The following is a 12,500-nucleotide window of genomic DNA, read 5'->3' on the forward strand; positions in this document are numbered from 1 at the left end:
ACCCATGCTAGTGCTTGCTGTTCGTTTCTTAATAGCCATTCGAATGGATGTGAAATGGCATTTCATTGTGGTTTTGACTTGCATTTCCTAATGATTAGTGATGTTGAGCATCTTTTCATATGCTTACTGAACGTTGGTTTATCTTCTTTGGTGAAATGTCTATTCAAGTCCTTTGCCCATTTTTAAATTGGGTTATGTTTTTGTTGCTTTTGAGTTTTTAAATATATTCCGGTTATTAATCTTGTGTCAAATATATGATCTGCCTTTTTTTTTTTTTTTAATTGAGACGGAGTTTCGCCCTTGTTGCCAGGCTGGAGTGCAATGGTGCGATCATGGCTCACTGCAACCTCCGCTTCCCAGGTTCAAGTGATTCTACTGCCTCAGCCTCCCAAGTAGCTGGGATTACAGGCATGCGCCACCAACCCACCTAATTTTTTGTATATAATAGAGATGGGGTTTCACTATGTTGGTCAGGCTGGTCTTGAACTCCTGACTTCAGGTGATCCACCCACCTTGACCTCCCAAAGTGCTGGGATTACAGGCATGAGCCACCGCATCCGGCCATGATCTGCAATTACTATCTTTCATTTGGGGTTGCTGTTTTACTCTGTTGATAGTGTGCTTTGATGCACAGAAGTTTTTAATTTTGATAAAATCTAGTTTATTTTTTTGTTGTTGATTGTGCTTTTGGTGTTGTGACTAAGAAATTATTGCCAAATCCAACATCTTGAAGCTTTTGCTGTATGTTTTCTTTCTAAGAGTTTATAGTTTTAGCAGTTGGGTTTAAATCTTTGATCCATTTTGATTTAATTTTTGTATATGGTGTTAGATAAACATCCAACTTTATTCTTTACCAGGTAGATATCCCATTTTACCAGCACCATTTGTTGAAAGACTGTCCCCCATTGAATGGTCTTAGCATCCTTTTTGAAAATCATTTGACCATATGTGAGGGTTTATTTCCGGGTTCTCTATTCTATTCCACTGTCTTTATGTCTGTCTTTATGCCAGTACCACACGGTTTTGATTACTGTAGCATTATAGTAAATTTTGAAATCAGGTCTGAGTCCTTCAACTTTGTTCTTTTTCAAGATTATTTTGGCTATTTGGAGTCCCTTGAGATTTCATATGAGTTTTAGGGTGACCTTTTCTGTTTCTGCAAAAATATCATTGGGATTTAATAGAGATTGCATTGAGTTTGTAGATCCCTTTGGGCAGTATTGATATCTTAATAACATGATCTTGCAATCTATGAATATAAGACATCTTTCCATTTCTTTATGCCTTTATTCTTCCATCGGTGTTTTTTAGTTTTAATGTGGAAGCTTTTCACCTTCACCTCCTTGTTTCATTTTCTAAGTTCAGATGATACCCAACTTACAGTGGTTTGACTTACGATTTTTCGACTTTACAGTGTTGTGAAAGCAATATGCATTCAGTAGAAACCATACTTCAGTACAGTATTGAATTAATTACATGAGATAGTCAGCACTTTATTTTAAAATAGCTTTGTATTCGATGGTTTTGCTCAACTTGACTAATGTAAGTGTTCTGAGCACGTTTAAGATAGCATAGGCTAAGCTATGATGTTTGGTAGGTTAGGTGTATTAAATGCATTTTTGACTTAGGATATTTTCAATTTGTGGTGGGTTTATAGGGATTTAAGCCTGTCATAAGTCAAGTAGCATCTGTATTCTCTTTGATTTCATCGTAAATTGAATTTTCTTGTTTCATATTGTTCATTGTTAATATGTAGAACTGCACCTGGTTTGTGTGTTGATTTTGTATTTTGCTACTTTACTAAATTTATTAGTTCTACCTTTTTTTGTAGAATCTTTAAGAGTTTTCTACGTATAAGATCATGCTTGCTCATGAAAGGATTCTAGGGGACAAAAGACATCATGTCATCTTAAAACAGAGATATTTATACTTCTTTTTTCTAATTTGGATGCCTTTATTTCTTTTTCTTGTCTAATTGCTCTAGCTAGAACTTCCATTACAGTGTTGAATAGAAGTGGTGAAAGTGGTCATCCATATCTCATCCCTGATCTTAGAGGAAAGGCTTTCAGTCTTTGATCATTGAATATGATGTTAACTGTGGAATTTTTATATATAGTATTTATTATGATGAAGTAGTTTCCTTCTTTTCCTAGTTTGGTTGAGTGTTTTTATCATAAAAGGGTGTTGTATTTTGTGAAATCCTTTTTCAGTACTAATTTAGATGATCATGTTTTTTTTCCCCCTTTATTCTCTTATGTGGCATGTCACATTGGTTTTAGTATGTTGAAACATCGTTGCGTTGCAGGAATAAATCCCACTTGATCACCATTACAATCCTTTTAATATTTGTTAGAATTCAGTTTGCTAGTATTCTATTGAGGGTTTTTGTGTCTATTCATAGGGTATATTGGTCTATAGTTTTCTTGTTGTATCTTTGATTTTGGTATTAGGGCAATATTGACCTCATAGAATGAGTTAGAAGATGTTCTTCCCTCTTCAGTTTTTTGGAAGAGTTTGAGGAGGATTGATGTTAGTTCTTTAATTGTTTGGTAGAATTCATCAATGAAGCCATTGAGTCTAAAGCTTTTCTTTGTCAGGAGGTTTTTAATTACCCATTCAATCTCCTTACTAGTTATTGCTCTATTCAGCTCTTTTTTATTTCTTTGCTATTCAGTCTCAGTAGTTCTAGAAACCTTTTGTGTTTCTAGGAATTTGTCCATTTTATCTAGGTTATCCCAGTTGTTGGTATATAGCTGTTTATAGTACTCTCTTACAGTCTCATTTATTTCTATAGAGTAAGTTGTAATGCCCCCACTTTCATTTCTGATTTTAGTAATTTTGAGTCTTCTCTTTTTCTTCCTAGTCAGTCTAGCTAAAGATTTGTCAATTGTTAATCGTTTTGAAGAATCAACTTTTGTCTTTGTTGATTTTTTTTTCTGTTGTTTTTCTGTTATCTATTTCATTTATCTCTGCTCTCAAATTTGTTATTTCTTGCTTTCTGCTAGCTTTGAGTTTTCCTTTGGGGGAAAATCACAGCATCTTAATTTTTATGGCTTTATATAGTATGTGTGTCTTTTAGCTTTATCGTTCAAGGTTTTCTTGGCTATTCTTTCACCTTTGTATTTCCAAATGAATTTTTAGAATCAGCTTATCAATTTCCACATACAATAAGAGAGAACCCACTGATGTGTTGATAGGGTTTGCTTTCAGTCTGTACATGAATTTGGGGAGAATTAACATCTTTATAAAGTTGAAACTTCTGAAATTTTGCAAATATAGGTTTGCTTATTATTTTCTACATTTTAAATTTCTCTCAGGATCAAGACAAGCAAAGTCATCTAACCGAGAGTGAAGATGACTGATTCATGTTGGAGATGTATGAGAGAATATGGCATAAAATAATCAACAAGGAATTGGGAAATGGAAGGTTTCTGGAAATGGAAGATTGTAATATGAAGGGAATATTTGAGATTTAAGGCTCATGACCTTCATGAACTTAAAGTGAGATTAATTGGCTTGATTGGCATGCTAATTTTTTTCATCTAGTCATATTTAGCTACATGGAAGCTGGTCTTCAGGGGTCAGATTTTGCAGCGAAATGGAGGCAAGGGGTTGGAGCCAAAAGGAGGTGAGGGTGTGAAAATTTAACTGGATAAGGGGGATAGTAAGGAACACGAAGTGGGTTAGGGCCAGTGAAAAAGTGGGAGTTTGAGATCAGCCTGGCCAACATGGTGAACCCGCCTCTACTAAAAATTCAAAATTAGCTCAACATGATGGTGGTTGCCTATAGTCTCAGGTACTTGGGAGGCTGAGGCAGGAGAATCACTTGAACCCAGGAGATAGAGGTTGCAGTGAGCCGAGATCATGCCACTGCACTCCAGCCTGGGCGACAGAGTGAGACTCTATCTCAAAAAAAAAAAAAAAAAAAAAAAAAAAAAAAAATTACTTGCTATAATTGTAGACTTGACTTAGTTTTTTTGGTCTTGGCTTTATATATAGGCATACCCTGTTTCTTAGCTGAAGTTTATTTAGGAAAAGTGTATTTTTACATCGCAAAACTCAGTAGTCTAACAAACTGGTATATGTGAAAAGTCACAAATTATATTCCAAGTATAGTTTGTAGAATATTAGAATTACATTTAGGCATTTTGAAGCATGTAAAGGGAATGTGCATCTCTGATGTTGCTGGCAATAAGCAAGACATTACAATATTAGAAGGCTTTGAGCCATTCATTGTCTTCCATGTGTGTTTGTGCTAAACATTTTTCTAATTGCCTTTCATATTTAGCCCTTATTTTTGCTTAGATTTGTAGAATGCACAAAAAAGTTGAGGAAGTGTTAAATTGTGGAGAAGGAAAAAAAGCCAGTGAGAAAGTAACTGCATATGAAGTCATGTAGTAAGCATTTTACATCCCTTAGCCATGGTAATTTACTATAAAAGGGGATTTTTTTGTGTGTTGAATTTTAAAAGAGAAATGATTGGGGATTATGGTTGATGTGCAACATATTATAATTTTTCCCTACTTGAAATAATGGGAAATAGATTTCTGGTTATGGTTTTTGCACAGAATATCTGATTTTCAGGAGCAAATTCCTAACTGTAAGTGTTGTTAGGTACACTCAGATTTAGAATTGATGTGTCTTCCTGGTGAATTGAACGTTTATTGTTTTGAAGTATCCTTCTATATCTATCCATGCAATCCATGTATGTGTATCTAGTGTCTGCCTCCTGTATTCAAGTTTACTATGATAGCCGCACAACTTTCTTTTGGTTTGTGTTTTACATGGTGTATCTTTCACTATGCTTTTACTTTTTTTCTGTATCCCCATATTTAAGATGTGTCCTCTGTAATCATCATATAATTGGGGTTTGTTTTTTTTAATCCACTTCTATTATCTTCTTTTAAAAACTGAGGTTTAGTTTAATCCTATTTAATGTAATTACTTACATATTTGGATTAAATCTGTCATCTCTCTGCTATTTGTCTTTCCTTTCTTACCTTCTTTTGGGTTATTTGTTAATCCGTTTTTCCCCCTCTTAGCTATTTGTACTTTTACTGTTCTTGCCATAGTTACCCAAGAGATTACCACATGCATCCTTGACTTATTGAGGTCTAAAGTAAATGAGCATTTTTTCCACTTCCTAATCAATGAAAGGATTTTAGGACACTTTTATTTCATTTTGCTATCCTCCCCTATTATGTACTATTACTGTTATGTATTGTAACATTTGAAATCCCACAAAATATTATTGTTTAGTCAGTATTCTTTTATTCCTTTGGAGTTACTGGCTTAACCCTGCTTATGTATTGTAACATTTGAAATCCCACGAAGTGTTACTGTTTAGTCAGTATTCCTTTACTCCTTTAGAGTTACTCACTGAACCCTCTCAACCCTGTTCATTGCCCTTCATCTTTTGTGCATATCCAAGCTGTATTTAGGGTTCTTTTTTCTTTCTACTTGAAAAAGTCCCTTCAATTTTTCCTGATAACAAACTGTTTGTTTGCCTTAAAGTTGCCTCTCTATTTTGCCTTCATTTCAGAAGGATTTTTTTTTTTTGTCAGATACAAAATTTTGGTTTGGCATTTCCCCACCAGCACTTTGAAGATACCATTTCACTGTCTTCTGGCTTTTATTATTTGGGAAAAGTCAGCTAGCTAGAACTCTTATTGTTGCTTCTTGAAGTTAATCTTTTAAAATTTTTCTGGCTGCTTTTAAGATCTCTCTGTCTGGCTGGATGCGGTGGCTCACGCCTGTAATCCCAACACTTTGGGAGGCGGAGGCGGGTGGATCATGAGGTCAGGAGATCGAGACCATCCTGGTGTTAGGAATAACACTCAAAATCCTGAGGAAATTGAACACTCGAACAAAGGATTCTTAGCAAAGCAATTTACTTCTGCACAGAGGGGTGCCTCAGTGGCCAGTCCCCTTGAGAGCACACCTGAACAAAGGGGCACGAGAGCCTTTATTCCTGACGCAAGTCCTGCCCCTGTACCCTTTCCCCATTGTCTGGGGTCGGGTCTTACAATCTAAACTAATCCCGGTTGGCTAAACATTTGATTTTTTTTTTTTGATAAGGTGGGCGTGTAAAAGAAAGCGGAGAGGAAAGGGGAAGGGGTATCTGTAATGAGCTAGAAAGTTAGTCCTCTTTCCAAATAAGGAAAGGAATGTGAGCTGGTACTGATACAGCCTGGTACTGTGGCGTGCCTGGGCATCTAACAAAGGCAAAAGGAGAAAAAAGGAAAAAGGGAAAAAGGCGGGGGTGGGGTGGGGGGGGTACTGTGAATTAAAAAATAAAAGATTGATCGTGTTATTTGAAGAGAAACTTCATCGTATCCCATACTGGCTAACACAGTGAAACCCTGTCTCTACTAAAAATACAAAAAATTAGCCAGGCGTGGTGGCGTGTGCCTGTAGTCTGAGCTACTGGGAGGCTGAGGCAGGAGAATCGCTTGAACCCTGGAAGCGGAAGTTGCAGTGAGCCGAGATCGTGCCACTGCACTCCAGCCTGGGTGACAGAGCAAGTCTCTGTCTCAAAAAAAAAAAAAAAAAAAATCTCTCTTTGGGGTGGGGGACCTCCTTCTCCCTCCCCCACTCTTGTCCTCGTCCCTCTCTTCTCCCTCCCCTCTTTCTTTCCTTCTCCCCTTCTCTCCCCTTTGATGTGCCTAAATGTGGTTTTCTTTGTATTTATTTTGCTTGAGGATTGACAGACCTTCTTGAATCTGTGGCTTGATGTCTCATTGGTCAGTTTTGAAAGTTCTTGGCTATTATGTCTTCAGATATTTTTTCTTGCCTATATGTTTTCTCCTCCCCTCTGAGACTCCAGTTACATGTATTTTGTATCTGTTTTCCGTGTGCTGTAATTTCTCAGTCTTTTCTGTATTTCTCATTCTCTTTTTGTGCTTCAGTCTAGGTGTTTTATTGTTTCCCATCTTCTGGGTTGATTCTTTCTTCAGCTGTGTCTAAAGGATTATTAAAACCATCCATCACTTCTTTTTAAAAATTGTATTTTTTGATTTCATGTTTTCCACTTTTTGTTTATGAAAATTCTTCATTTTACTTTTTAATTCCTTGAACATTTAACTTGTTTTAAACTTTTTTTCTGATAACATCATTATCTGGATCTACTGTGAATCTGTTTCTATTGCCATTTTAAAACTCTTGGTTTCAGTCGGGTTTTGACTGGTTATATTTTGATTTCCAGACATTTATATGAATCATGAAAAAATGTGAATTTCTAGATGATGTTATCTTTCTGCTGAGAATTACTTTTGCTACTGGTATGCAGCTAGGCTAATAAGAGTAGTTAGCCCAGATTGCCTTAATCTAATTAGGGATTGAGATGATTTAAAGCTGTGCTTCTCTTCCTTTGTGGGCTAGTCTGTTTCTAGTTTACCTTTATACCTAGAGTATAGTTCTTTGGAGTCTGTCCATATGCCTGATGTGTTTACTAGGGCTATTCCTCTTTGGCAGGCCCTAAATCTACGTTTTGTATGTCCACCCACAGGTCTCTTGAAAGCTCTGTTAACTTTCTCAGTCTCTCAGGCAGTAGTTTTGGAATCTACAGGCAGATGAGTCCAGAGACTGGTCTCACCTATTTCTTCCAGATCTCCACCCTGCAGATTATCTAGTTTTGAAAGTTCTCTAGTGATATAAAACAGATTATCTTGTGTTTTTCTTTTCTAGTTGTTCTCAAAAGAAGTTTGGTTTGAAGCAAACTACTCCACCATTGTCAAAAGCAAAAAATGCCCAAATATGTTCTAGAATTCAGAACTTTTTAGGTGATATAAGGTAGTACAGTGTATCCATCTTACAGCCATTAAAATATCTTGCATGCCTTAGCAATACTCTCTCTGCAGTAAAATGTATTAACATTTCTCCTGCCTACTACACTACAAGTGTTTATATTGGGAATTGGATACAGTGTGATCTGTTAAAAGAAATATTCTACAACACAGAGTGTTTGATTAGGTCCCACCAGTGACTAGCCCTCTTTCAGTTCCTCTAATGTTTTCTGTTCCCTTTTGTCATGGGCCTTTTGCACATGTTGTTCTCCCTGCCTAATGTGTATATCTCATACTCGAGTTTGAGTGTGAGACACATGCTCAGGGAAGCCTTTCCTGAACCATAAATTTAATTCAGATAAATGAACTTTCTAGTTTGGAATTATGCAAACTCATTTGCATTATGGTTTGATTAATGTCTTTTTCTTCTACTAGACTCTGAACTCTGCTAGATTAGGAATCATATCCTTTTTTTTTTTTTTCTGACCATGTTATCCTCTGTGCATAGTTCAGTGTTTGGAAGTACATTTATTAGAAGTAGGTGAACGATTAATAGGTTATCAGTTAATAGATGATGAACTACTGTTTGTATGAATGAAGAAATAAAATAGTGAGGGAAGATAAATAAGAAATGCTGTGCTCATGTTAGTGCTGGAAATGATAAGAAATGAAAGGCTCATAGCTTTTGAGCAAAAGCCAGATTTAATCACACACTGGATTTGCACAGTACAATTGAAGTTTTATCGATACACATGTACAGCATTAAAAATACTTGCATAAAACTCCCATGGGAATGTATTATTATGACTGTTGTATTGTAGCATTAATTCCCCCATCTCCTCATGTTTTATTATGTAAGTCTGAAAGCACTGGGTTTTTAAAATGACACAGCCATCATTCAGAACATGACAAACTATATCATTTCCAGTCATCCTACTACACAGAATAAATGGAATAAAAAACGCTTGAAAGATTTTTTAAGTCTTGAAGGAAAGCAGACTTAGAATTTATACACACACACACACACACACACACACACACACACACGAAGGTGCTGTGGTTTATTTTACCAAGGGAAATTGATTTTCACTTTATCTGGAAGTGCAGACTGAATCTTGACTGATAAGAGAGGTGTTCATTAAATGGCCAAAGGAATGTTTCATTTAAATGCATGTTTTTACAAAAGTATATAGTGGCTTTGTGAGTTGACAAATAGTAGTTTGGCTGGAGGCTAGGGCAGTTTGCAAGAAGAATTTGAAAAGACAGATCGGGGCTATCCAGATTAGTTCATTGTTTGGTATGGAGGTCATCAGAAGTTTTTAAGGATATTCTGTGTTAAGAACAGAAGTGCTGGAACCAGATTCCCTGAGTTTATAACCCCAAGCTCTGCCCCTCACTACGTGACCTTGGGCGTATTGCTTAATTTTTCTGTGTCTCAGTGTCTCTATGTATGAAATGGAGGCAATAATTATAAATTGCTGTAAGGATTGAATGAGTTAAGACGTGCCCGTACTTAGGAAAATGTCTACTACATAGAAGAATCTCAATAAGGCTTGGCTCTTGTTGCTATTATTATATACATTGAGAAAACCTCAAACATTATTGTTGCATTAGTTTAACCAGAACTAGAGACACAAAGAGATTCAAGAGGTATTTTAGGGGTAAAGTTAACAAGATTTCAACTTATTTACTAATTTTGTATAACCAGAAATTTCAACTAATAATGCTGTGTACAGTGTAAAAGCAAATTTGAAATTTGTATAACACTTATATGATTTGTAAACTTACAAATTTTAAATCTTCTAATTTGTGTTTTCTTTTAGATGTTGTAGAAAATTTCAGCTGTAGCCGTTGGACTAGAAGCTGAAATAATAGAAGCTGTGTACGATGCATTAGGGTATTGAAGAAAATTAACTTTTGAATTAAATATTTGGAATATAAGGAAATAAGGAAAGGTGACTGAAAATGGGGCGGAAGAAAATACAAATCACACGCATAATGGATGAAAGGAACCGACAGGTAAATGAAAATTTTAATCTATTTAATTGATATAAATATTCTTTTAAAAAAAGAACATAGGACAGAATGGTTGGGTTTTTCTTAAACTTAATTTTAAGTCTAAATATTTTTAGTTACAGACTAAATGAAAAATTCTAACAATCATAAAATTGTGTCTTTTCATCATCTGCTTTAAAGAGACTTCCTTATTATAGTCACAGAAAACATAGATACTCAAAAGTAAAATCACCACAATCCCCACCATTACCATCCATTGTATAGGTCTTTCATAAGATATTTAGTCTTCTGTATATTTGATTATATATTTGACTGTTAGTCTTTTTTATATTGATTATTTTTAAGTTATCACGTCTATTTTTATAATTAGCTAAGTTAACTGTAGTTATCAGTGAATGTGTTCTAGTCAGTTAAATTTTCCGGTTAACCAATATATAATGAGAATTTTTTATACTTATTGCAAATATTTATAAATTTATGTATGTACCTCAGTTTTAATTGATAAAATATATTGAAGTTATTTTACGGTTCCAGTGTGGGTAAATCCTTACAGATTCAAGGTAATTATAATGATGCTGGTATATGAAGAGGCCAGAAGTTTTAAGTGTCTAATGTTGGCTTAACAAACTATGGTCCATGGGCTGGCCATCTGTTATTGTAAATAAAGTTTTATTAGAGCACTGTTATGCTCATTCATTTACATATTGTCTATAGCTGCTTTTGCATTATAACAACAGAATTGAGTAGTTGCCCCAGAAACTATATGGTCCATAAGCATAAAATCTTTACTCTCTGACACTTTTAGAAAAAGTTTACCAACTCCTTAGTTCAGAAGAAAGAGGGAAAAATAATTTCATAGCATATTATAAAGGAACTACTGGAGAGATGCTGTCTCTGGGAAAGTTGCATATCAGGAGAAGTTTCAACAGCAAGTGGTTTCAGAAAGTTTACCAGAACAGAACAAAACTGAAGATGTGTTCTGCAAATCTGAGTAGTAATTCACTGGAATATAGATATAATTGGAGATAAAACTCAACTGAGCAGCCTGTAAGGAAGTTGGTGGGAGTGATGAGGGTTTCCCATAGACTGAATTAAAGAGGAGGCCCTGGTTTCAACTCATGAAGATTGTTCAACAAAGACATAAGGCCCACACAGTATGATTCATTATGAAGGTTGGTACGATAGGGAAGATTGGTAAACTATCCATGCTATTATTCCAAAGGAATGATTCCAAGCAAGGCTGCAAATTATCTTTCCTTCACAGTCTGAGGATTATGAAGTGTAGAGGAGGCATAGGGACCTGCTTCATGGATATATGCAGTATAAATATAAAATAGGGTTTATTGGGGAATAACGTAACAAGCGGAGAACTGGAGGACACATAAAATTTTCGAGCCCTTATTATTCCGTAGATAGTCGTGTTTAAATTGGACATAACTAAACTGGACCTACCTGTGGAAGGGATTCACATTTTTAGAGAGGAAGAGCAGCTAGGATTGTGTAGGTGACTGTGTAATGGAACTTTTTGAGTTGAGGAAATGACCTTGTTAAAAAGATAGATACTGCCACTAAGCAACTAGAATGAGACTGTTCTTACGTTGGAGTTAGCTGCTGTGTCAGCTTCTTGCCTAGCTGCCAGATGGGGCAAGGACTATCTGAATTTCTGTCTCCGATAATTTTGGCAAAGATTGGAGAAAAGACATAAAAGAAATAATTGGACAGTTTATTTTTCAGGTTAAATTAGACACAGAAACAATTTGTCACAAACTAAAAGAGTATCTTTATTGATTTTAGAATTTGATTCTGATTTAAAAGTTTCATGTTTCTTCATGAAAGGGAGAAAAATTATATCTTTGCAGAAGAAAAGAGATGTCATTTATTTGTCCAGATTCAGATATGTACTATATCCCAAGAGACTGTGTTAGGTCCTGGAAACTCACTAAAAATATATAGCCTACATAGGAGATCTAAATATGTGGCAAATAGAAATAATATCAGATACTGGGAGAGTTTATAGAAGAAACTGCTAACTTCTGATGGAGTGGTTTAGGGACTATTTCTTGGAGGAGGTAGTAGCAAATAAGAGTTTTGAATTACAGGTGTGAACTAGCAAGATAAAAATCACACTTCATTATTGAAACAGTACACAGATAATCTTGTGGGTGGTGGAGGGGTGACAGTATCATACACTTAAAGAGCTGCTTCACTTTACTTCCACTTAGAAGCCTCTGGTGAAACCTTATGTTTGTTCTTTCTTATCTAAAACACTTTTAAAAAAGTAAACCGTATTACAGTATAAGATTAAGAAAAATTCAGAAATCCTGAGTGTGGTTCAGTGAATTTTTGCACAAAGAAGAAGACCATGTAGCCAGCATATCCCAGAGCACCACGCGAGAGGCACCCTTTATCCTGTCTCCCAGTTGTTTCCCCTGCCCCGAGGAGAGTCATTGTCCTGACTTCTAACACTATAGATTAATTACACCTCTTGTTGAGCTTATAGAACAGTGTGTGTTCTTTTGCACAATATTACATTTGTGAAATTTATCAGTGGTATTGTTGCATGTAGATATATGTAAATATATCTTGTCCATTGTCATTGATGTTTAATCTATTGTGTCAATAGAATACAATTTATGTATTTACTTTTTTCTATTGTAAATGGACATTTGGATTGTTTTCTACTTTGGTACTATTATGAAG

General features: G+C 35.4%; 1 protein-coding gene across 8 annotated transcripts in view; it reads left to right on the plus strand.

Moving 5' to 3' along the window:
- The window catches only part of MEF2A (myocyte enhancer factor 2A), a 121,018-nt gene that overhangs the window by 25,843 nt on the left and 82,675 nt on the right, over nt 1-12,500 (plus strand). For all 8 annotated transcript variants that reach the window (XM_030815078.1, XM_030815081.1, XM_030815079.1 and 5 more), the window contains exon 2: nt 9,608-9,803. In XM_030815078.1, coding sequence (XP_030670938.1) covers nt 9,750-9,803 — 54 coding nt within the window. In that variant the 5' untranslated portion in view covers nt 9,608-9,749. The remainder of the gene's footprint in view (nt 1-9,607; nt 9,804-12,500) is intronic.

Source organism: Nomascus leucogenys, chromosome 6, assembly GCF_006542625.1.
Source record: "Nomascus leucogenys isolate Asia chromosome 6, Asia_NLE_v1, whole genome shotgun sequence".
Classification (NCBI taxonomy): Eukaryota; Metazoa; Chordata; class Mammalia; order Primates; family Hylobatidae; genus Nomascus; species Nomascus leucogenys.